This window comes from Oncorhynchus keta, chromosome 10 (assembly GCF_023373465.1).
Source record: "Oncorhynchus keta strain PuntledgeMale-10-30-2019 chromosome 10, Oket_V2, whole genome shotgun sequence".
Classification (NCBI taxonomy): Eukaryota; Metazoa; Chordata; class Actinopteri; order Salmoniformes; family Salmonidae; genus Oncorhynchus; species Oncorhynchus keta.
This window is the reverse complement of record NC_068430.1, coordinates 36,930,115-36,955,898: the sequence shown is the minus strand read 5'-3', so window position 1 is coordinate 36,955,898 and position 25,784 is coordinate 36,930,115. Positions and strand designations below refer to the sequence as shown.

Here is a 25,784-nt window from a genome sequence, read left to right as displayed (position 1 = left end):
CCCTAGGTCTCAGTGCTAAAGGAGTCCAAAGATGTGTCCGAAATGGAAAACTATATACACATTACCTTGCATAGTATTAGTAGCTGTTGTGTGAATGTTGTGCTTATGTCTTAAGGTATCCTTCTCTCATCTCTTGATTTTCCAAAAAGGTTAAGACTGGAGGCTGTAACCTGATGACAGTCTGAGAGTAGGGCCCTAGGGAACAGGGTGACATTTGGGACAAACACCAAGCAAATATATACTTCTGTACTTTACTCATACAATGACAAAACAATATTGCCACACTAGTTTGATTCAGTAAATACAATGGTGTTTAAAATGTTTATTCTCATACATGTTTGCAATGATACATTCACGACAGTAAACCGGTATGTATATATTCCTGCTCACACCAACCGACTTGCTTCACCTTTTCACTGGTTTTCAAAAGAGCTGTTATGTTGAAGCAGCGTATTACAAATTCAGCATTGTCATGCGAGGCGCATACATTTATTTGTGACACAGCCTACACACAAAAGTTTAATGTATAAATTCTGAGTGTGAGCCATGTATTTTTGTCTGTCCACTAGACCAACAAAACCTGCCGTGTTCCAGATTAAAGTGTTCATGTTACTTTTACTTTGCAGAGAAGGAAAACCTCAACACTGGAGAAGGCACTGGAATTTTAGTTAGGCCTGAAAAATATTTTTTGGGGACATGAAGGGGACAGTAAAAGTAGGACTGGTGAAGAGGCATACAAGCACCCTGAAACATCTTAATACAGACATCTGGTACAAGACCACAGAACTACTGAGCATGGGCACAAACATTTAAAATACACAGACAGCCAAAATCATTGCAAGCACAGGACCCAGAAACATTCAGAAAGGCCAAAACATGTACTTTATTTTAACTTTTGATCAGACCTCTACTAAAATCAGTAATTCAGTGTCTCACACCCCACTTCTGTTACTATGTCCCACCTGCACCCCCTAAAAACACATGTCCCAGTAGAGAAATGCTAGAACAATCAACAGTAAAATAGAAATAAACCCCTACTCCTGTAATAACTTCAGGAAGACTGCTAAAAACACCTTTTCTTTAGACATCTAAAATGATTTTACACAACATGGGATATTTTAAAACAAAAGTTAGTGCACTTCATTCCACAACACCACTACCTGCTTGTAGTTTAGCCATTAAATGGATGTAACATATAAAAATCAGTACAGGCCCAGTGATTACATGTTGCTGCACTGCTAGCACCCAGGCAATGCACCAAATTCTCACTTTAGCCAAGTCTCAAATCAGACATTGAATACTCAACTACTACATCAAACATTTTAGGGGGGAAAAAAAGCCAAAAAAAAAAAAAAAGAGGTACATTAGTTACAATACATTTAAACATGACAAACTGCAGAACTCTCAAAACATTTAATCTAAATGTGCTCAGCAGACCAGAAAGAGAAAAAATAAAATTGCAACAGTCAGCTAACACAAACCAGACTAAAGACTAGCCTGCTAGGCGCAAAAATCGGTACAAGGACATTCAGACCACTTATGAAGTGGCTTCTCTCAAACAGGACTACATTCATCAAGCCATGACTGGCCAATGCCATTTCAGCAACTTTTGATCGCCACTTCCCACACAGATTTGAGCAAGTTCCCAAAATTGTATTTTTGCTTGCTTGACTTTGGTCCAGATGTTCAATCCATTCACACACAAAAGGATGAATTATGAGTTAAGAGCATAGAGAGAACAGATATTAAGATTGATGCCCACCACATCTAGTCAACTCTAACATTTATATTTGAAGAAATCACACTAAAGTAGGGGTTCTTAAAGTTTTTCAGCCTGGGACCCAACTTAGATCATGTTTTTCTGGGACCCACACTCATGAAAAGATGCACCCTTTTGGGGCCCCTAAGCATAATTTGGTTAGGTGAGAATGATGCACCCCCTCTTGACAGCAGAGAGAAATAATTTAGTTTTAAAGTTACATTTCCTAAATTATACACCTTTTGCTTTGGGGCAGAGAGTTTTGCAAACGTATAAAACATATACTGCCATGGGATGGAGAAGAATCTGTGCAGTGTTAAAGCCAATTTCCTGCTAGACTAATTCTGCATTGTGCAATGACTTATGCCATGTTAACATGAGATCCAAGTGAGAGTGATTAACAAAATCAGTGCCCTGCATGCCTGGTGGGTTTCGTCAGTGCTAATACAAGTTTAGATAGCCTGCTAGACTAATTTACCAATCTAAAAAGTATTTGCTGACATGGCTAAGAGTGACTGACAAGGTGAAAACTGCTTATGCCCAATCAAATGTCTAAATTGTACCTTTTGTAATCACTATTCTAACTCTAAACAGTACATTGAGACCACCTGAGTTCCTAAAATGTTTTACAAAATAAAATACAAATAAGTGACATGTGAACGACAAAATGCTCTCAAGTTTCCTTTTAGCAATCAATGGACATGTACAGACATCAAACATAATTGGATATGCATTCAAATCTAAGAGAAAATCAAAACATGAAATGCACGAGGAAAAATAACCATCTAATCCTGACGCAATCAGCCTACCGAAAGCGCATACAGTGATCGACGTCATTTGCCCTCCACCCAAACGTCTCCAGAAAACTTGTTTTGGGACGGAGGCACCATTTCAATTTAACTTGAGGAAATACGTTCCTCAAACGCAAGGAACGTGTTTTCTGGACTCAAATGCTAGCCAGCTAGCTAATATTTTGGAAAACAATGTTTGGCTAGTGTTGTTAACCCGTTTACAATCCCCTTCGCGTTGCTTAGTAGCTACAGCCATCAATTGTGTTGTCATACATTACCTAATTCCACCGTTCGTAGAACGAATACTAGCATTTTAATATAGCGCGGGAAACGGGCATACGGACACCAGACATTTTACACGTAGCTGCATGACGCGTTCGGAAATCCATGATTAGGACTATGATCAGAATACTAAAACAGAATTAACTATTAAATCTAGACACGGACTTATGAGAATTGAGTGTTCACTTGCTTCAGAATTCAGGCCTATTTTTGCCGTTTTAAATGAGCAAGTTGGAATACATCGAATTCCAGAGACCAGTTTCACGCTTGGGATACCATTGCACTAAATCTGCCATTACTACTCTGAAATACCATCTAGCCTACTCTACACGACACAACCAACCAAAATGCATGAAATATTACCCGGGAGGCTGTTGCACAGATATGGTAATAGAACATGTTGAACTGAACAGATATCAGGGGTGGAAGGGTTTCTATTTGACTTTCAAGACATAAAATAAAAGTATATATATATATATATATCAATGCTGAACCTGCATTTGACCACATAGGTTGGGAAATACAATTGTAAAGATTAATACAATAGGTACAGCTTCTACGCAAGTCACATTTTTTTTAAACTGCTCTTCTTAAATGGCTATGTACAACACTGTAGAATTCATGAAAAGCCAGCCAGTTACATACACCATTAGTGTCTAGGATGTGAGTGTCTCAATAACTGAATGCCTAAACTAAGGGAAGACTACTCCCTCTATGAGCCTTTACACATGACATACACAGCCAAACATTTAACCATCTGTATGGAAGAAAGAGTAAATGAAGATAAAAATATAACAATTCAGTTACATCAGTCTGACGATACAAACACTTCCCCAAATTTGCACTGTTCCAAGTATTCATGCACTATTGTAAAGTTTTCAATGTTGTACTTATGCAAGGGTGTACCAACATTTTCCATCAACCATGAAAAGAAACGCATCGATTTTAATTCACATTTCCCCACTGATTAAAACTTTTTTTTAAATTCGAAGACGGTTTCTTCACCTAAATGAATGTGCAGCTTGACTTGACAGGCCTCCCAACGTTCAGAACAACTCCTGAACCATGTGGCCATCTCTTGCTTCCAACCTTCATAAAAGCACATTTCCACACAGTTAATGACCAATAGCCTACTCACCCCTCCCTCAATATAATGTTTTATAAGGAAGTAATATCAACTCCGTTGTCATATCGGTGGATATCCACATCTTTTGCTTTGTTGCATATAAACTAGATTTGCTAACAGCTCAACTGTTGTTTCTTATTTTGCAACTACTGGTATTTTTGAGATTACAAGGCTTTACTTACCATACATTTGTCCCCCCTCTCTCAAACCCCACTTTGACATAAAAATAAAATTCATCGATTTAGCGGAGGGCCCATTCTTCAAGCTAACCAAGGTGAGGCCACATGTCAGCATCTCACTGTTCTTTCAAACAAGTCCTTCAGTTTTTTTGTGACACGCATGTTCACCCCCACTTAAAATGATTACCGCTTTCAGTGTTTTCCAAAACAAAGGTCAGTGTGTGTCCGACTGAGCTCCAGGAGGGTCTTCTAGATTAAGAACGCACATGTTCTTTCATCCAATAATATATATTCATATATTTCTGTCTTAACATATATAGATGTTTGTTTTCCTGTTAGTCTGTTGGTTATGGTTTAAACTACTTCGGCGACCGGGGTGGAATGTTCTGTTCCTTCCCACTCCCTCTAGCCCAGCCGTGGGGGGAGATCCGTCGTCTCATAGAGGCACCACGCTGCTGATCCCGGTACTTTAGGCCCATCCCTCCGGATCGGGCAGGGCCGTTACCCGAACGGTATGTGCCCAGGGGGTCACGAAGGGGCAGGCCTTCTCCAGACCCCTCAAGTTTCTCTGGCCTATCGCCATTGCTGCTGCTGGAGGCGGCAGGCTCGTCGGCCTTGTTGACCCGAAGCTCCTGCAGGGGTTGGCTGGCAGAGGTGATGGGAGGGTTGGGGGAGGTGCTGGGGGCTGGGAGCTGGGTGGCTGGCCGCTTGCACATCTCAGCATAGCTCAGCTTCCTTGGCTCCTGGTTGGAGGGTGAAATACAGACAGGAAACAGAATAGGGGGAGGAGAAAAAGAATAGGTAGAACAGCTTTTCGTTTAACCAGATGTGTTAACTGACATATCCAATGCATTATCTATCCAGTGAAATCAGCCAGGTAGTGAGTGAAGTCTTACCGGTGCGGTAGTGGGGGCAGCGGGGACTGGTGTTGTGGTGGAGATGGACTGACTGCTGGTGGGGATAGGGGTGGGTTTGGTAGCAGCAGCGGGCTGTGATGGGGTTGGCAAAGAAGAGGGTGGTGTGGGGGTTCTAGCAGCCTCCCTTTGGACATGAGGCTCAGGCTTCTCTACCGGGTGAGCAACACTGCAGACAGAAGAAAAGATTTCTATTAAGGTTTATCTCCAACATTTAAATATCTTAGAAATCCCAATCTTTGTGACCGTAAACCAGAGGAAGACTATACCTTGGAACAGGGGGCTGCACAACTAGAGGGGTGGGGGGTTTGAGGGCTGGCATGACAGGATTGGACACGCTCCCAGTTCCCTCCTGGGTACTAACAGGAGGGGCCACAGACTCCTTATTCACCTCAGGCTGCAAATGAGATGAGATAGTTGATTTGGAGAAAAAGAATAACATGGCATTTGGTTGAGACCACAATGAGAGAGTGATTACATTTTAGTCATTTAGGTGACATGCTTACATTTACATTTAAGTCATTTAGCAGACGCTCTTATCCAGAGCGACTTACAAATTGGATACAGAGCAACACCACAGGAGCACATTAGGGTTCAAATCAAATTGTAGGTCACATGCACAGAATAAAACAGGTGTAGACCTTAGTGAAATTCTTAGTTACAAGCCCTTAACCAACAATCCAGTTAAGAAAACATTTTAAAAAAGAGCAACAGTAAAATAACAGCAGCAAGACTATATACAGGGGTACCAGTTGGTACAGAGTCAATGTGCGGGGGCACCGGTGAGTTGAGGTAATATGTACATGTAGCTAGAGTTAAAGCGACTATGCACAGATAACAGAGTACCATCAGCATAAGGGGGGGTAGAAGCCTTTTGGACCTAGACTTGGCTCTCTGCTACCGGATAAGTGGCTTGCTCAAGAGCATAGGCAGTTTCATCTAGTCGGCTCAAGATTAAAACCAAACACCTTTCGTTACTGACCCAACGCTCTTAACCACTAGGCTACCTGCCAGATGTAAGAGTTGGGGTTAAGTGGCCTGACCAGGAAAAACAATTATAACCAGTTATTAAGCCTATTTGTTTGTGTCAAGAAAAAAAACTAAGTGCAATAGCGTTAAGAGTTTCTCCTTACTTTGTCACTGGTCACCACCTTAACACCCCGCACCACGTCAGACATGCGCGTCTCCAGCACGGGCTCTTCCCCCTGCATGCTGACCGTACACCCAGGCAACGGAGGGAAGTTGGAGGTTGCCAAGTCAAACTTGGGCTGTGGAACCTTAACCTCGCTCAGAGGGATGGGCCTCTGTAAACCCACGCACAAGAACCATGTTTTTAGCTTCAATCCAACTGCGCTTGGGGTCAGATAGGGTGTAGAATACAAGTGACAGAAGTGGAAATTATGAAAAACGTAACTGACCATGAGCCGCTCGTCCTCTCTCCTTCTGCGCATCCCTCGGTAGCTGCCTCTCCTACAAACATTATCACCAAGATTAGCATAAGAAGCCCAAGAATAAAAGGCATGGTTGCAGTTCTGAGAAGGATTTGTATGGTCCAAAAAGACATGTTTGAACCCTCAGATCTCATAATCTTACAGCTCATCGGGTCAAGTGTATAGACTAGTGACATTGGGGGGGATAGAAGAGAGTTTGAGCAAAAGAAAGAAAGAGAGGAGAGTGAAACCCAAAAGTCTTCATCCTACAACTTGGAAGCACCTCTATGCGCATTGATTTGTCATCATAGGGTCAAAGCCATCTGGTAAAGGCCAAATGTGATGATGGCATTTCATGTATGAGCAGGTTGTGGGTGTGTCCGTTTGTTGTCTGTGGAGACTGACCTGCTTCTGCCAGCAATTCCCAGGTCTCCGTTAGACATCCCCTCTGAAGCCAGTGGGAGGGTGTCCCTGAGGCAGTAAGAGGTGAGAGCAGGGCCAGGTTCAGGGGTGCTTACGAGGGGAGCCCCAGTCATGCGGGGTGGCTGAGGGCTGGAGGGGCCAGATAGGCCATCCACCAGGGGGGGTACGGGGGTCACAGATGGAGGTAGGGTTTCATCACATGGCTGGGGCTGGCTCTTCACATGGTTCCTGAGGAAGGAAATCAGTCATAACTGGATCTCATTCTCACCAGGCATAACTGCTAGCCATCATTCAGTCTAAAGATACAATAACTTGATCACAAAACAGCTAGAGCTGTTCCAGTAAGATTCATGCAGATATGGAGAGGATAAGGACATTAAACATTAAGATGGTGAATATTGTAACTATGCTACTGTATAGAATACTAAGGGAAGGGTTTTTGTTTGCTAAGAACACGCTGATGGTAATGAACTATCTGCATCTTGTAGTCAAAGTGCAAACTTTAATTTAATCCCTGAGCTCTCGGTTTCATATACCGTCATTTGTGAGTTACGCTAGCTTTCTCAAAATATCAGTTGAGGGTTGCCACAGTTCAAGGACACTACACTGTACCATTAAAATTGATAGTTTCAAGTTGCATTATCTATCTTGCTAACGTGTATGTTTTAGAATGAGAATGGATGAAATGGAGGTGGGGGGGGGACATCGACTGATAACGTGATTGAGAACTGTTTATACCTGAAGGCATTGATTACATTCTTTCTGGAATAGAGGGGGACACTGTGGGACAGGGGGAAGTAAAAGGCAACAAGTTATTCATGACAGCAGACCCCAAAAAACGACTAACAAATATAATTTGTCTTATTTTGTTACCGAACATAAATATGAATCATATATTTACTAAATCACATTGTCTGCTCAATTACAACAACCACCCCAGTGCTAATCAACCCGGCTGTTTTATTTTATTTAAACAGAATGCATCTCATTTTGTAAGGCTGTGTCGGAATTCAAATGGTCCACTTTGTATGGCCAAACACCTGTTTGAACCCTCAGATCTCATAATCTTAACGCTCATCGGGTCAAGTGTGGAGACTAGTGACTTTGGGGCGCAAGAGAGAGTTGGTAAGAAAAGTAGGAGGGAGGGAGGAGAAAGAAAGAAACCCAAAAGCCTTCATCTCACAGCTTGAAGCACCTCTATGCGCATCAATGTGTCATCATTGGGTCAAAGCCATTTGATAAAGGATCAAGTTGAAGCCGGATGGGGGTTCTTGCCCTGAGCGAAAACACCTACCGGTTGCTGTTGAAGGGCGATCGTCCGAGGCCCAGGGGACAAGTGCCAGTCTTGTAGTTCCCAGGGGCGCTGAAGCCATTCACAAAGCCACTGTTGGGGAACGGGGCCTGGATGAAAGAGGAGAAGAAGAAAAATGCCACCCACGATCACTCAGTGTAGCCAGTCAATGACAAAGGTTAATCACCTCAGTTACGACACAGCTCTTACAGGGACAGCTGATCCTGACAGTGCTACATTACTAAATGTCATGACCACTCGCACCCCAGATTGCAAGGTTAAGGGTGTGTGTTACAGCTGACACATGGTATATTCATACGAGTCTGAACAGGACAAGTGGCTTGTCATCACTGGGTCACATCTTTATTTTAAGAAAGGAGCCATTTGCTGAAAACTGGACTCAATTTGATCTCTTTGTTCAGAACCGAGTAGCCACAGGTAAACCAACACCATTGTTCCCATGATAAGCAACTGCCACTCTCCATTACATGATCTGGATGGGCTGGTCAGCCTAGGAATGAACAGATCTTATAACCAAGTGTAATACAATATGAGTTAGTCACTTTACCCCTATGTACAAATTACCTCCGTACCCCCTGTATATAGCCTCGTTATTCTTATGTAATTCTATCGTGTTCATTTTTATTTTTGCGTTAGGAAAACGTTTTCTGAACTCCCTTTCTTGAAATGCATTATTGGCTAAGAACTCAAGCATTTCACTGTAATGTCTACTACATCTGTTGTATTCGGCACATGGGACAAATAAAATTTGATTTGAACAGGGAACCACATTCATCTGGGCCTTACCAGTGGGGTCTCGAAATAAGGGGCAGGCGATGGGTTCCAGGTGGGGGGCACCAGGGGGTAGAGAGGGTACTGCTGCTGGGGGCTGAACACCTGCTGCATGTAGTGGTGTGTAGAGGTGTACTGGGACTGAGACTGGCCCTGCTGGCTGTACACACTGGAGTCCAGTACGCTACGGTAGCCATTCTTTGCAAAGAATGTGTTGATGGCCTTGATACGAGCCTGAACAGAGGAAAAGAGAGCGAGACAGACAGGTGGGGCAGGGAGATGTGTGTGTGTGTGTGTGTGTGTGTGTGTGTGTGTGTGTGTGTGTGCAGAGAGGGTGGGAATGAAGTACGAACACATAACATGTTAATACTCAGTACAACATGCAGTCCATTGAATAAACTAATTCAAGATTAAAATATGCTTCACATGATTGTGTCCCCACTCTGCCCTTTACAAAGAGAAGGAAATGGAGGCTATGCTCCTTGTTCCCCTCAGAACTCAATCATTAGGTCAGTAACACTGTGCTGACAGAGGGAGGAAGAGGTGTAGAGGGGGGATGAAAAAAAAGGGAGAAAGGTCAGAGAGGAGACCAGAGAGATTTAGAGAGCTGAAGAGGAGTCCTCCACAGTCACAGTGCTCCTGGGTCCTTGCAAGCACAATGATCAACACTGCGGGCTTCGCTTTTGCCGGAGTTTAATGCACTAAGCTACTTGATCTAGCGCACCAAATCAAGTTGAAGTTGTCGACGGTCAATGAATGAAATTCACATCGTCAGTCGCTCTTAAATTAAGTAGGATCAAAAATAACTACTGCTAAAGAGTGGTTGAATGAAATGTGGACAATGTCATATCTTCTTGAATGTGAGAGATGGAATTCAGACTAATATAACAGAGGGAGAGAGAAATTGCTTGCAGCCTGGCCTTCCTTATCGGATCCTTATGCAGGCACAAACTCAAGGTGACCTTGCCGTAGTGTAGCCACAGCTCAGCCACATTTCCCGGCAATGAGACAGCAACCCCCTCTAAAACTCAGTGACTTGACCGCAGAACAGTGAGGGAGGTACAGCACCGCATTCCCCCAACTCCTATCAGCTGATATCAGAGCTGTACCGTTGACTTATGTTACGCATTGCCTCCCCTTGACTAAATTAAATCTGATCAAAGAAAAGCATGTCTTACGTGAGAAAAGAAATGGAAAATGTACTAACCATGATGGGTTTTCCCTGAAATGTTTTCACTTCTTCCCTTAGATATCTGTGGGCCTGAGGAATGAGAAGCGAGAATAAATAAAAGCACATTTACATTTGAGTAATTTAGCAGACGCTCTTATCTAGAGCGACTTAACTAATGAGTGCATACATTCTCTCCCCACAAATCGCAAAAAAAACAATGTGAACATTGAATGAGGACTTGGAATTTGCAAGTCATTTTCACTGACTATGGATAGTTGTGAATAGGGCTGGGAATGGCCAGGGACATCACGATAATTGGGTGTCGATACGCTATGTATCAATTCTATATGCACTGTGATTCTATATTGCGATGATGTTCCAATCATTTCTCACTATGGTCTGCTGCAGGGAGACAATCGAGAGCGCGAGAAAATTTGTTTTGATCACTCATGGAAATAAAGTGCTGAAAACAGGCTGGCACACTATTTCAAAACTAGAAGAACAAGCTATAGGATGAAAAACACCAGTGTTTCAGCACAGGTAGTGCTGACAGGTGTGATAGAAAATTACACATTTACCTGATTTGTTTGATACTAATAGTTAGCAATTAATACTTAACAAATAGGAGGATATTTCTGTCCTGTTAGTCTGTTGTTAAGGTCTCCACTCTAGTTCTCTGCAGCTAATCTAGGTGTATGGTCACGAGAGATGGCTTGAGCTGACAAATGAGTTAAAGACTGCATTGCATAGACAAGATGTGGTGGGTGTAACCGAGAGATAGCCAGGAGGAGTTTAGAGCAATTCCTCATGGTCTCTAAATCGCTCTTGCATCTGGGAAACTAAGCCAGGGTGGGGTTAAGACAACAACCCACGTGCAGATAACAGAATGAACCCAGAGTGGCTTATAATGCTCCCTGGTCTGCATGGGGAGGGGGGGTGAACCAACCATGACTGGGCATTGATATGTCAGATATAAATTCAGCAAAAAAAAACATCCTCTCACTGTCAACTGCGTTTACTTTCAGAAAACTTAACATTTGTAAATATTTTTATGAACACAAGATTCAGACATGTGACCACCAGATTTGCCCGTTCTTTGCTGTGAAATGTTACCCCCACACTTCCACCAAGGCACCTGCAAGTTGCCGGACATTTCTGGGGGGGGGATGGCCCTAGCCCTCACCCTCCGATCCAACAGGTCCCAGACGTGCTCAGTGGGATTGAGATCCGGGCTCTTCACTGGCCAAGGCAGAACACCGACATTCCTGTCTTGCAGAGAACGAGCAGTATGGCTGGTGGCATTGTCATGCTGGAGGGTCATGTCAGGATTAGCCTGCAGGAAAGGAAGCACATGGGCGAGGATGATGTCTTCCCTGTAACGCACAGCGTTGAGATTGCCTGCAATGACAACAAGCTCAGTCCGATGATGCTGTGACACACCGCCCCAGACCATGACAGACACTCCACTTCCAAAAATCGATCCCACTCCAGAGCACAGGCCTCGGTGTAACGCTCATTCCTTCGACGATAAACGCAAATCCGACCATCACCCCTGGTGAGACAAAACCACGACTTGTCAGTGAAGATAACTTTTTGCCAGTCCTGTCTGGTCCAGCAACGGTAGGTTTATGCCCATAGGCGACGTTGTTGCCGGTGATGCCTGATGAGTACCTGCCTAACAGGCCTACAAGCCTCCAGTCCAGCCTCTCAGCCGATTGCAGACAGTGTGAGCACTGATGGTGGTATTGTGAGTTCCTGGTGATACTCGGGCAGTTGTTGCCATCGTCTACCTGTTCCGCAGGTGTGTTCAGATGTACCGATCCTGTGCAGGCGTTGTTACACATGGTCTGCCACTGCGAGGACAATCAGCTGTCTGTCCTGTAGCGCTGTCTTAGGCATCTCACAGTACGGACATTGCAATTTATTGCCCTGGCCCCATCTGCAGTCCTCATGCCTCCTTGCAGCATGCCTAAGGCACATTCACACAGATGAGCAGGGACCCTGGCATCTTTCTTTTGGTGTTTTTCAGAGTCAGTAGAAAGGCCTCTTTAGTGTCCCAAGGTTTCATAACTGTGACCTTAATTGCCTAACGTCTGTAAGCTGTTAGTGTCTTAAAGACCTTTCCACAGGTGCATGTTCATTAATTGTTTATGGTTCATTGAACAGCACAAGCACGGGAAACCGTGTTTAAACCCTTTAAAATGAAGAGCTGTGAAGTTAGATTTTTACTAATTATCTTTGAAAGACAGGGTCTTGAAAAAGGGGACGTTTCTTTTTTTGCTGATAGATCTAGATAAGTACTCTGCATTTGTGTAAAGGTTAGAGGGGGGGGGGGCTCATTATTGCAGTAATTAACTTATATTAAATACAGATAATTGTTTGAAGATATTGGCAAATCTCTCTCAGTACTGAATTCCCATGACACTAGCACTAGCTAACACTGCCTAGCAACAATGATACTGGGGTCAAAGTATTGATATGATCCACAATACTATTGGGATATGTAACTATCGATTTTCCCCCATCGCTAGTTAAGAATGTGAAACTACCTGCTGTGCATCAGTGTCCGACCGGAACGTGATGTACCAGTTGTTATTGGCCGCAAATTCAACACTAAGCACTTCAGGGCAGTTTTCATTCTTAAAGAGGGTCTCCACTTCCTGAAGGAAAATGAAATAGAGGGAAGATGAGGGTTTACAGTTCAACAAAATAACCATATTTGTCACATGTAATGAGCTAAGGTAAATTGTAAAAACATGAATTCTCCAATTTGGTTACCTCCACCGGTGTGGTCTCGGGCACCTCCCTCAGAATGATGATGCAGCGTTTGTGGTTGGGCCGAACCCTTTTCCCACTCTCGTCAACTTGCACCATGGGCGAGGCTGAAACCACACACGTCAACCAAGGGGTCTCATTAACACAGGATTTTGCATTTTTTTCAAGCCGGAAAGGAAAAAGTCATACGCAGAAAAATAAAACACAGTTTGGGTTCACGCCAAATCATGAATGTAAAGGGACTAATTTCACACAGTTGCAACGGAGTTGCACTTCTCCACCTGGATGAAATATCTTTGCTCTCGCCATTGGATCACCAGCACTCTGATGCGAAGGCTTTCTTAGGTAGCCAGTTAAAATGCAAGATTAATGTTTTGCTTGAAGTTAGGAAATGTAGCTGGCTGCATTCTATGATAAACATTTGAAATATGATAGCCATGCATCATTTTTGCAAAAAAATAAAAATAAACTTGCTTTTTCAATTCTAAGACAACTTGGCAGACTTCTGAAAGCTAATGCGACCCCTGAACAACGTGTCAGAAATATCACCCACTAGGATTTACTAGAGCCTTTTCCAATAATGACACGGAGGACTATTTTCTCACCTTTGAATGAGTTTTCTCCCAAAGCCAGGTTCATGGCATACCTACCCAAAGTGCTTGAAAATCATTTAAGGTTTTAAGTCAATACTTTGTAGAGCCACCTTTTGCAACAATTACAGCTGCAAGTCTCTCGGGGTATGTCTCTATAAGCTTTGCACATCTAGCCACTGGAATTGTTGCCCATTCTTCAAGGCAAAAATGCTCCAGCTCCTTTAAGTTGGATGGGTTCTACTGGTGTACAGCAACCATTAAGTCATACCACAGATTCTCAATTGGATTGAGGTCTGGGCTTTGACTAGGCCATTCCAAGAAATTTAAATATTGCCCCATAACCAGTTATGCATTAGGGGGTGCTATTAATTTTTTTTAATGAAAAACGTTCCAGTTTTAAACAAGATATTTTGTCACGAAAAGATGCTTGACTATGCATATAATTGACAGCTTTGGAAAGAAAACACTGACGTTTCCAAATCTGCAAAGATATTGTCTGTGAGTGCCACAGAACTGATGCTACAGGCGACACCAAGATTACATTTCAAACAGGAAGTGCCCCAGATTTTGGAGGCGCTTTGTTCCAATGTCTCCTTATATGGCTGTGAATGCGCAAGGAATGGGCCTACACTTTCTGTCGTTTCCCCAAGGTGTCTGCAGCATTGTGACATATTTGTAGGCATATCATTGGAAGATTGACCATAAGAGACTACATTTTTAAACAAGTAATTTTACAATTTTAACTTCCAATTTGGACTATTTTGTATATGTCCGTTACATGAAAGCCAAATAAAAAGCTATTTAAATTACAAGTTGTGATGTAACAAAATAGGAAAAAACCCAAGGGGGATGAATACTTTTGCAAGGCACTATACTACCTTGTTTTAAGTTTGACTACCACAATTGGCATTATTATTCCTCTATACAATTATAAATGCATCTACTGGTGGCGTTACAGCCATCGCATTGTTACTTCTACCACTAATCTCGTTCCCAGCTTGTATGCTAAGTGTTCTTATGCAGGATTTTCAGCCAGCCATCTGAGCTGGTTTCAGACCATTCTTGAAGCAGGCTACAGCTATAAGCCTATCCAGACAGGCCATTTCCTCAGTTCTCCCCACTGCCACAGGGTTAAAGACATGGGTTTGTACCTCGTAGCACCTCCAGAATCAGGTCCATGTCAGTGGTGAGGACCTTGACGCCCTCCATGCTGGCGATGGTCCAGATGGGGACAAACTGGTCACTGTCCATCTGGGACATCAGGTATAAGTCCTTGGACAGATTCTCTCTGAAGAGACAGCAACACGGCATGAGAAACCAACACGCCATGTCTGTTACGAAAATACCAAAATCACACACTCATATGTCCATGTTTCTTTTCCTTGTTCCCCTCAGATCTCATAATCTCACGGTCATTAGGTCAGTCACACTGTGCTGATGGAGCTAGGGGGAAAGAGGGGAAGAGGTGTAGAAGGAGTAGGAAAGTTAGAGTGAATGGATTGAGAGATATGAAGAGGATAGCCCTCCAGTCAAAGCACTCCTGGGTCCTTCCAAGCGCGATGCTGATCACCGGGGGTACAAATCCAAGGTCTACTCAATACACTACAACACCATGTAGAATTTCTTAGTTCAACGATAGACATTTCAATTCTGACTGTATTTAAGTCATAACAACCATCTGAAATAGGCTCTCAAAAGCAGTTACGTACTCACCTGGAGAAGCAGAACTCCAGCTGTTTCTTCAGACACTCTCTGATGCTCACCTCTAAGAGGGGCTGCTTTTCCTCCACTGCACAAACAATTTCAGATCAAAATTCATGTTTGACTCTAGGCTGCAATTCTACAAGTACCAGCCCTTGTGCATAGGAAAAGTTGCCCAAAGCCTTAGATCTCAGATCGTTACTATTGGTAATCATTATGAAATTAATTGATGTAACACTCAATGACAATTGGTGAAAGGCAAAACTGAGAAACGTAATGTATCCATTTCCCTACAACGCCAGATCAGAGCATGGCATCTCAAAAGCATCTGACCCAGAGGGAGCTGACCAAAGGACTGCTACTGACCTGCTGAACCAGTCACAGGGTCATAGAGAGGGTATCCCAGCTCAGGGGTGTCCATGCCGTTCACTACCCCCTCTGTGGGTGCAGGGGCACTGCTGTCCAAGGAGGGGTCCGAGTACCCCATGCCATACCCCTTAGCCTCAGTAGGAGGGACCTCTGAGTAACCTGGGAGGAAGAGGGGAGAGTCATGTGGTCGATAAGAGTCTGAATGGAGAAAGAGACTGTCAAGGTTGAACCAGGGAGGCTATGTAATCCAGTCTCATAACAGAGCTTGGTTTTCAGTGCCTCCACTGAGCAGGGTTAGGATGATCTCAGGCCTTGATTAATAGTCCTTCCAAAAAGGGCCATTGTACCCTCTGAACTCTGCAAATCAAAAGCCTAAAACCACGTGCTTAACACGACGTGTAAAGAATTTGAGAGAAATCTGTTCAAGCTATTGCTTGTCTGGTGACAGCTCTATGAAGGCCTGTGTATGCATGTAGTGGTGAAATAAAAACTCCAGGGTGCATTTAAATTGGCCCACACCCTCAGTGACATCAGCAGAGTTAGGGGTCATCTGGAGCAAGTAGGGGCCCTCTATGCCCTCATCTGGGACTTGGCTCTGGGGCGCAGAGATTTCCTGCCAGACTTTGGCATTGGGGTTCAGACCTGCTCCCTTTGTGGTTACCTGTGTGATGAAAAGCACAAACTCCTTAAGGCTGCTGTAGGTGTCCGGCAAAGTCAAAACATCCATTTAGAACACATACATTCAGATTCCAAAGTTGCATCATTTTCAAGACAGCCAATGATGTCTGTCAAACACATATACCATCAACAAACATAAATCAACCGTAGGCTACGCAAGTCCATTTGGAGTGATGTGTAATTTTCAAATGTTCCACATAAAAACACATTCCAAGGTTTATAGGTAATAATTTTACTATCAGAAAAAGGGAATGAATTGAGAGAAGAAGAAAAATGGGGGGGAAATGAAATAAATTGCCCATCTAATGAATGGACTAAATTTAAAGGAGGCATTATATGTCCTGCCTGGCAGGAGGACTACACAAGTTCTTGTCTTTTAAGATTCTGAAATCAATTGCGACATGTAGCCTACTAGCTACAACTCCATTTCTTAACAAGTTTGATACTTTGCACGCTCACCAATGATCTAAAGCATAACGGTATTCCCCAATTACAACTATTGATTAACGGTAGTGTGTATTGACAGAAATGCTACGCCGGCTTCCTATAGCGCCATAAAATGTAGTTCCAGACGAACTTTAGACTAGACCCCTATACAGACCAAACATTTCCTCCCAATGTTGTACTGACTCGCTAACTGATTCAATTAATGTAGCCAGCTAATCCAAGATGGTCCTCACTTAAATATATATTTTTTTAAACGTACAATGGGTGGAACTCGACAACATAGTTCAATTCACATTAGGACGAATACCAAAACTGCAAACTGTGAGCGCATGCTACAGTGAAGGAGCTTTCATGAGTACTCAAATGGATTTTTCTTTGGTTATGGTACTGTTAGACTCAGACCTCTCCACAAGTAACGACACACTTTGTCAGAGACTGAAGATCAAGGGAGACCCCCAACTCGCAGTTTTCCCTCCCCTGGTTCAATAAACTAAGCAGATCAGACCCAGCTGCTATGGCATTGGTGTCTAGGCGAGTCACTCCCTTAACCTCTTGAAACTCTGGGGGCAGTATTTCATTTTTGGATGAAAAACGTTCCCGTTTTAAACAAGATATTTTGTCACGAAAAGATGCTCGACTATGCATATAATTGACAGCTTTGGAAAGAAAACACTGACGTTTCCAAAACTGCAAAGATATTGTCTGTGAGTGCCATAGAACTAATGCTACAGGCGAAACCAAGATGAAACTTCAAACAGGAAGTGAGCCAGATTTGAGGCTCTGTGTTCCAATGTCTCCTTATATGGCTGTGAATGCGCCAGGAACGGGCCTACACTTTGTCGTTTCCCCAAGGTGTCTGCAGCATTGTGACGTATTTGTAGGCATATCATTGGAAGATTAACCATAAGAGACTACATTTACCAGGTGTCCGCCTGGTGTCCTCCGTCGAAATTGGTGCGTAATCTCCAGCTGCATGTATTTTCTCCTCCCTCCTGAATCCTCCCCCCCCCCCTCCTCCCTCTCTGCAGATGACTTCGTCAACCATTTTGAAAAGAAGGTCGACGACATCCGATCCTCGTTTGCTAAGTCAAACGACACCGCTGGTTCTGCTCACACTGCCCTACCCTGTGCTCTGACCTCTTTCTCCCCTCTCTCTCCAGATGAAATCTCGCGTCTTGTGACGGCCGGCCGCCCAACAACCTGCCCGCTCGACCCTATCCCCTCCTCTCTTCTCCAGACCATTTCCGGAGACCTTCTCCCTTACCTCACCCCGCTCATCAACTCATCCCTGACCGCTGGCTACGTCCCTTCCGTCTTCAAGAGAGCGAGAGTTGCACCCCTTCTGAAAAAACCTACACTCGATCCCTCCGATGTCAACAACTACAGACCAGTATCCCTTCTTTCTTTTCTCTCCAAAACTCTTGAACGTGCCGTCCTTGGCGAGCTCTCCCGCTATCTCTCTCAGAATGACCTTCTTGATCCAAATCAGTCAGGTTTCAAGACTAGTCATTCAACTGAGACTGCTCTTCTCTGTATCACGGAGGCGCTCCACACTGCTAAAGCTAACTCTCTCTCCTCTGCTCTCATCCTTCTAGACCCATCGGCTGCCTTCGATACTGTGAACCATCAGATCCTCCTCTCCACCCTCTCCGAGTTGGGCATCTCCGGCGCGGCCCACGCTTGGATTGCGTCCTACCTGACAGGTCGCTCCTACCAGGTGGCGTGGCGAGAATCTGTCTCCTCACCACGCGCTCTCACCACTGGTGTCCCCCAGGGCTCTGTTCTAGGCCCTCTCCTATTCTCGCTATACACCAAGTCACTTGGCTCTGTCATAACCTCACATGGTCTCTCCTATCATTGCTATGCAGACGACACACAATTAATCTTCTCTCCCCCTTCTGATGACCAGGTGGCAAATCGCATCTCTGCATGTCTGGCAGACATATCAGTGTGGATGACGGATCACCACCTCAAGCTGAACCTCGGCAAGACGGAGCTGCTCTTCCTCCCGGGGAAGGACTGCCCGTTCCATGATCTCGCCATCACGGTTGACAACTCCATTGTGTCCTCCTCCCAGAGCGCTAAGAACCTTGGCGTGATCCTGGACAACACCCTGTCATTCTCAACTAACATCAAGGCGGTGGCCCGTTCCTGTAGGTTCATGCTCTACAACATCCGCAGAGTACGACCCTGCCTCACACAGGAAGCGGCGCAGGTCCTAATCCAGGCACTTGTCATCTCCCGTCTGGATTACTGCAACTCGCTGTTGGCTGGGCTCCCTGCCTGTGCCATTAAACCCCTACAACTCATCTAGAACGCCGCAGCCCGTCTGGTGTTCAACCTTCCCAAGTTCTCTCACGTCACCCCGCTCCTCCGCTCTCTCCACTGGCTTCCAGTTGAAGCTCGCATCCGCTACAAGACCATGGTGCTTGCCTACGGAGCTGTGAGGGGAACGGCACCTCAGTACCTCCAGGCTCTGATCAGGCCCTTACACCCAAACAAGGGCACTGCGTTCATCCACCTCTGGCCTGCCCGCCTCCCTACCACTGAGGAAGTACAGTTCCCGCTCAGCCCAGTCAAAACTGTTCGCTGCTCTGGCCCCCCAATGGTGGAACAAACTCCCTCACGACGCCAGGACAGCGGAGTCAATCACCACCTTCCAGAGACACCTGAAACCACCTCTTTAAGGAATACCTAGGATAGGATAAAGTAATCCTTCTCACCCCCCTTAAAAGATTTAGATGCACTATTGTAAAGTGGCTGTTCCACTGGATGTCATAAGGTGAATGCACCAATTTGTAAGTCGCTCTGGATAAGAGCGTCTGCTAAATGACTTAAATGTAATGTAATGTAAATGGGGGGGCTGCCTTAATCAAAATGCATGTAATAGGCACCTGTTGAACCCCTTTGTTTTGGGTTGGTGATACCTTACACAAGTACTGAAATTGTTCTCACTCCTGGTCCATGATATTGTCAAACATACATATTATTATTTGATTTTTTTTTTACAGAAGTGAAATATCCCAGTGCCATAGTGAAAAAACTTCAACCTACTGGGTTTTTTGGAGTAAGTATGATTACTTGGATTTAGTTTTATTTAACAGCCCAGAGGCCTACTGTCAGGAAGAGCTGTCTAGCCTTAGGAAGTGGACAATTAGCCCAGGGCCTAACTACTGAATGCATGACTATCAATCTACCTCAATGAGGTTCGGTGAATAGATGTGAAATGCAAAACAGTATAGGCAATAAAGCTTTACAGGGTAGCAGAACATCTCAGCCTATATACACATATACTGTCATTTACATTATTTTCTACGTAGGAGCTTGTTCCTTTTAAGGTTTCTTCCTCCCCAACATTCCCAAAGCTTCTTCTGGCCACTTTCTAGGTTTAGGCCTAGTAGGTTTTGTAAACTAAACATTACACCAATCAAGAATCAGTTTCACCCCCCCACCCCAAGGGTGAGGGTATCGTTGGACCTTCAACCACCACCGAAAATGTACATTAGCTAGAGTAACAAGATACTACCGTCATGAAACGATTATGCAAATTCGAAGAAACCAACCAGTTGAATGTCTAACTAACGTTACTGTTTGCATGAAACATGTTGTAAATTAACGTAAGCCAACAGTCGCAAGCTAACGTTACCGAACTTAACTAGTTGTACCATCGTCTTTGGCTGTACCTACTGTCAAGTTTGAAGACCTTGCCTACTGCATCCAACCCAGACACCACCAACGAGCTAGCATGAATTAGCTAACATTTGCTAGCCATGTTAGCTAGCAACAATCAACTAAGCAAGCTACTATACCTAGCTAAATTAACGTTCGATGGGTTAAATCAAAGACGTTACACTCGGTCTTTGGTTACACAACGACGTTACAGTAGCGTTTAATTAGATGAAATGTAGGTACATGGAACGACTAAGCTAAGGCTAACGATACCGCCAGGTGTTTGCTAGCTCGACTAACGTTAGCTACAAAACTAGGTACTAGTAACGCGGCTAAGCGAGTTACATCATTGGATCTAACACGTTAGTTAAAGTTGAACTAGTCGACCTACTAGGCTTGCTAACGTGTCGACAAAAAAAAAGTTAGCTAACGTTAGTTACCGTAAAGTGTACTTAGAGGTTACACGCCAGACTGGCAACTAAGAAACACGCGGCAGAACCTGCCAATGCAAGTGTCAGTCAACCGCAGACTGTTTAATGGAATTGCAGTAAAGTTAGCGCAACATGCTTAGCTTCAAGTTAATGTCACGACAAGTACAGTGAAATGTCTTTCTTGCAAGCTCTAAAAAAAAAATCAACAATGCAGTAATCAATGAGGAACTTGAAAGATTTGAGGGGGGACAAGTTAGCACAAGGCCCAAACTTACCATTCCGCCTTGATCTTTCGATATTATCTCCCCTTGCACACGTTCGTCCGATCCCGACTTGACCTCCTTCTGCTGTAGCGCCAGACACTGTTCCGAACTCATCCGGACCGCTCCTGATAATCCCACCCCACCCCCCAAGTGAAAGCTATCACTCGCAGCTCAATTTGCGATGTTTTGTAGCGGATTGCAATCAATGGAGCAAATGGCACAATAAAAAGGAAATATACTAATCAATCGTCTAGTATTTATCGGTTACAAACCAAATCGTTCTCATGGTGGCATAACGTTACACCTTTCGAAGTTTAGCTAAACGCCACTGACAATTCTCCGCGTGTTGAGCCAACATACAACTTGACCTTGTCTCTAGTGGGTCTCATGCTGCTTTCATAACCAAGTGGGATGGTGGTAATGACCAGTTGTAAAGTCGTAAATACGAGTTAGATGCATTCATGTGTTTTGACTCATTTAAACGTTGATTGACTAATGGCAAACAAACTGTGTCAATCATAAACCATAAGTACAGCTATCATGCTTGTAAACTAATTATAGTCACAGAGTCTCTAAACCCAGAGGTGCAACATAGCAAGACTTCTGGGAACTCTTGCGAAACAGACCAAGCAGAAACAGGCTCAGATTTGAGAAGTCTGAGAGAAGGGACAAATTCTTCCTTTGTTGTTAATTTTTGTCAAATCTAAAGGCACAACCTAGATTCGAGCCACTGTCTTCTAAGTAGTTGAACATGTTATTATCCCAACCTCGTGCAAGTGACAAACTGACGCATTTGAATTTTCATCAAAAACAACTTTATATAAAAGGAGTGCTTTTGATTTGACAGCTTGCGCAGTTTGGCGCGAGACGACCTTTAGATCTGATGAAGTGTTTCTGTGTAACCGATGTGAAATGGCTAGCTAGTTAGCGGTGGTGCGCATTAATAGCGTTTCAGACCTTGAAGTAGTGGTTCCCCATGCTCTGCAAGATCCGCGGGTTTTGTGGAGCGATTGGTAACGATGCTTCGTGGGTGTCAGTTGTCTATGTGTGCAGAGGGTCCCTGGTTCGAGCCCGGAAAGGCGAGGGAACGAACTGAAGTTAAACTGTTACATCTGCACATGAGTTTAGCTAGCCAACTTCACCATGACATCGCCTACAAGCTTGATCTGGGATTTCTATTGGAGAAGCAGTCTCTGTCTAACTCCATACTGTAGTGTCTTTGTTATAGTGTTCAAACTCCATATGAATAGATTGTTTTTTATAAATAATGTTTTGTTACATTTAACTGCCGAAATTGCTGTTAGAGGTAATTTCCTTAGGTGATGTCAGAGTTCAGCACGTGGGAGAAATTAGAGTTCAGTGATAGACGAGTTTCCCACTAGTAGGCCTAATTACCAGTTGGGGGGCCATTCAACTGTTTTCTTACCAGTCAGATGTGGTAAATTTCTCCTTCCCACTTGGTTATGAACATTCTGCGACCCGTGTCCTGGGCCAGGCAGGAACTGCCCAGGGAAAGCCTGCCCTCTCTTTCAATTGGCTTCTGAGTCATCATGGGTAACTGCTTTCCACTGGGCAGCTGTTGAACACGGTGTATGGGGGAGGGCGAATATGGTGTACTAATAAACCTGCCATAATTAGAAAGAAAGAAATGTACACATAAATACATGAATAAATAAAGGCACATATAAATAGATCAAATCAAATTTTATTGGTCACATATTTAGCAGATGTTATTGTGGGTATAGCAAAATGCTTGTGTTCCTAGCTCCAACAGTGCAGTAGAATCTAACAATTCACAACAATACACACACATCTAAAAGTAAAATAATGGAATTAAGAAGTATATACATATTAGATTGAGCAATGTCGGAGTAGCATTGACTAAAATATAGTAGAATAGAATACAGTATATACATATGAGATGAGTAAAGCAGTATGTAAACATTATTAAAGTGACTAGTCTTCCATTATTAAAGTGGCCAGTGATCCCAAGTCTATATATATAGGGCAGCAGCCTCTAGTGATGGCTTTTTAACAGTCTGATGGCCTTGAGATAGAAGCTGTTTTTAAGTCTCTCGGTCCCAGCTTTGATGCCTCACCTTCTGGATTATAGTGGGGGGGGAAAGGCCGTGGCTTCGGTGGTTGGCTGTGGCTCGGGTGGTTGATGATCTTTTTGTCCTTCCTGTGACATCGGGTGCTGTAGGTGTGCTGGAGGACAGGTAGTCTCCCCCGTTTATGCGTTGGGCAGACCGCACCACCCTCTGGAGAGGCCTGCGGTTGCGGGCGGTGCAGTTGAATGTTTTTAGCCTCCTGAGGTTGAAGAGGTGCTGTTGCACCTTCTTCACCACACTGTCTGTGTGGGTGGACCATTTCAGATCGTCAGTGATGTGTACGTCGAAGAACTTGAAGCTTTACACTTTTTCCACTGCGGTCCCGTCGATGTGGATAGGGGCGTGCTCCCTCTGTTTTTTCCTGAAGTCCACGATCATCTCCCTTTTTTTGTTGACATTGAGTGAGAGGTTATTTTCCTGGCACCACTCTCCCAGGGTCCTGACCTCCTCCCTGTAGGCTGTCTCGTCATTGTTGGTAATCAGGCCTACTGATCGTCAGGCTTACTGTCGTCTGGAAACTTGATGATTGAGTTGGAGGCGTGTGTGGCCACGCAGTCATAGGTGAACAGGGAGTACAGGAGAGCCCCCACCCCCCCCTTGTGGGGCCCCTGTGTTGAGGATCAGCGAAGTGGAGGTGTTGTTTCCTGCCTTCACCACCTGGGGGTGGCCAGTCTGGAAGTCCAGTACCCAGTTGCACAGGGCGGGGTTCAGACCAGTGGTGTAAAGTATTTAAGTAAAAATACTTTAAAGTACTACTTAAGTAGTTTTTTGGGGTATCTGTACTTACTTTTTATATTTTTGTCAACTTTTACTTCACTACATTCCTAAAGAAAATATTGTTTTTTTTACGTCATACATTTTCCCTGACAACCCAAAGTACTCGTTACATTTTGAATACCTAGCAGGACAGGGAAATTGTGAAATTGACACACTTATCAAGAGAACACGTGGTCATCCCTACTGCCCATGGTCTGGTGGACTCACTAAACACAAATGCATCTTTTGTAAATAATGTCTGAAAAACAAGAAAATGGTGCTGTCTGCTTTGCTTAATATAAGGAATTTTAAATTATTTATACTTTTACTTCCACTTTTGATACTTAAGTATATTTGAGCAATTACAAGTATATTTAAAACTAAATACTTTTAGACTTTTACTCAAGTACTATTTTACAGTACTATTTTACTGGGTTACTTTCACTTTTACTTGAGTAACTTTCTATTAGGGTATCTATACTTTTACTCAAGTATTACAGTTGGGTACTCTTTCCACCACTGGTTCAGACACAGGGCCCTGAGTTTAATGATGAGCTTGGAGGGTACTAATGTGTTGAATGCTGAGCTACAGTCAATGAACACCATTCTTACATAGGTATTCCACTTGTCCAGATGGGACAGAGCAGTGTGCAGTGTGATGGCGATTGCATCGTCTGTGGATCTATTGGTGCGGTAAGCAAATTGAAGTCGGTCTAGTGTGTCAGATAAGGTAGAGGTGATATGATCCCTGACTAGCCTCTCAAAGCACTTCATGATGACAGAAGTCAGTGCTACGGGGCGATAGTCATTTAGTTCAGTTACCTTCGCTTTCTTGGGTACAGGAACAATGTTTGACATCTTGAACTGGGATAGGGAGAGATTGAATATGTCCGTAACCACTCCAGCCAGCTGGTCTGCGACATGCTCTGAGGATGCGGCTAGGGATGCCGTCTGGCTCGGCACACTTGCGAGGGTTAACACGCATAAATGTCTTACTCACGTCGGCCACAGAGAATGAGAGCCCACAGTCCTTGATCGCGGGCCACGTTGGTGGCACGGTGTTATCCTCAAAGCAGGCGAAGAAGGTGTTCAGCTTGTCCGGGAGCAAGACGTCGGTGTCCGCGACTTGGCTGGTTTTCCTTTTGTAGTTCATGATTGTCTGTAGACCCTGCCACATATGTCTCGTGTCTGAGCCGTTGAATTGCAACGTCTGTATACTGACGTTTTGCCTGTTTGATTGCCTTGCGGAGGGAGTAACTACACTGTTTGTATTTTGCCATATTCCCAGTCACCTTGCCATGGTTAAATGCGGTGGTTCACACTTTCAGTTTTGCACGAATGCTGCCATCTATCCACGGTTTTTGGTTTGAGTAGGTTTTAACAGTCACAGTGGGTCCAACATCTCCTATACACTTCCTGATGAGCTCAGTCACCGTATCCGTGTATTCGTCAATGTTATTATCGGAGGCTACTCGGAACATATCCCAGTCCGTGTGATCAAAACAATCTTGAAGCATGGATTCTGATTGGTCAGACCAGAGTTGAATAGACCTTAGCATGGGTACTTCCTGTTTGAGTTTCTGCCTGTCGGAAGGGATGACCAAAATGGAGTCATGATCTGATTTGCCAAAGGGAGGGTGGGGGAGGGCCTTGTAGGCATCCTGGAAGTTGGAGTAGCAGTGGTTGAGTGTTAGCAGGGCAAGTACTACAGTCAATGTATTGATAGAACTTCGGAAGCGTTTTCCTCAAATTTGCTTTGTTAAAGTTCCCAGTTGCAATAAATGCGGCCTCATGATATGTTGTTTCCAGTTTGCACAAAGTGTAGTTCCTTGA

General features: G+C 44.0%; 1 protein-coding gene across 3 annotated transcripts; it reads right to left on the bottom strand.

Annotated features, from left to right (window-relative positions):
• Positions 1 to 307: 307 nt before the first annotated feature.
• On the bottom strand, positions 308 to 21,629 carry LOC118388628 (la-related protein 4-like). 3 transcript variants are annotated; one of them, XM_035777874.2, is made up of 17 exons: positions 21,097 to 21,623; positions 16,116 to 16,257; positions 15,594 to 15,755; positions 15,240 to 15,315; positions 14,678 to 14,814; positions 12,937 to 13,040; positions 12,708 to 12,818; positions 10,195 to 10,248; positions 9,003 to 9,221; positions 8,199 to 8,305; positions 7,643 to 7,684; positions 6,887 to 7,132; positions 6,470 to 6,521; positions 6,185 to 6,355; positions 5,321 to 5,448; positions 5,034 to 5,220; positions 308 to 4,880 (listed from the first exon to the last, which is right to left on the bottom strand). In XM_035777874.2, the coding sequence occupies exons 1-17, from the start codon at positions 21,196 to 21,198 to the stop codon at positions 4,497 to 4,499; spliced, it is 2,424 nt and encodes an 807-aa protein (XP_035633767.1). In that variant the 5' UTR covers positions 21,199 to 21,623; the 3' UTR covers positions 308 to 4,496. The 3 variants fall into 3 exon arrangements, with proteins under 3 accessions (XP_035633767.1, XP_052382910.1, XP_035633768.1); XM_052526950.1 differs by lacking the exon at positions 21,097 to 21,623 and adding an exon at positions 20,409 to 20,827; XM_035777875.2 differs by lacking the exon at positions 7,643 to 7,684 and having other exon boundaries at positions 21,097 to 21,629.
• Positions 21,630 to 25,784: the final 4,155 nt, after the last annotated feature.

Coding starts and splice junctions, on each gene's coding strand:
- LOC118388628 (XM_035777874.2), bottom strand. CDS start 21,198: ATGAGTTCGGAACAGTGTCTGGCGCTACAGCAGAAGGAGGTCAAGTCG. Junction 10,249..12,707: donor CGGACACTGATGCACAGCAG/GTAGTTTCACAT, acceptor CTCATTCCTCAG/GCCCACAGATATCTAAGGGA. Junction 5,221..5,320: donor GTGCAGCCCCCTGTTCCAAG/GTATAGTCTTCC, acceptor TTCTGTCTGCAG/TGTTGCTCACCCGGTAGAGA.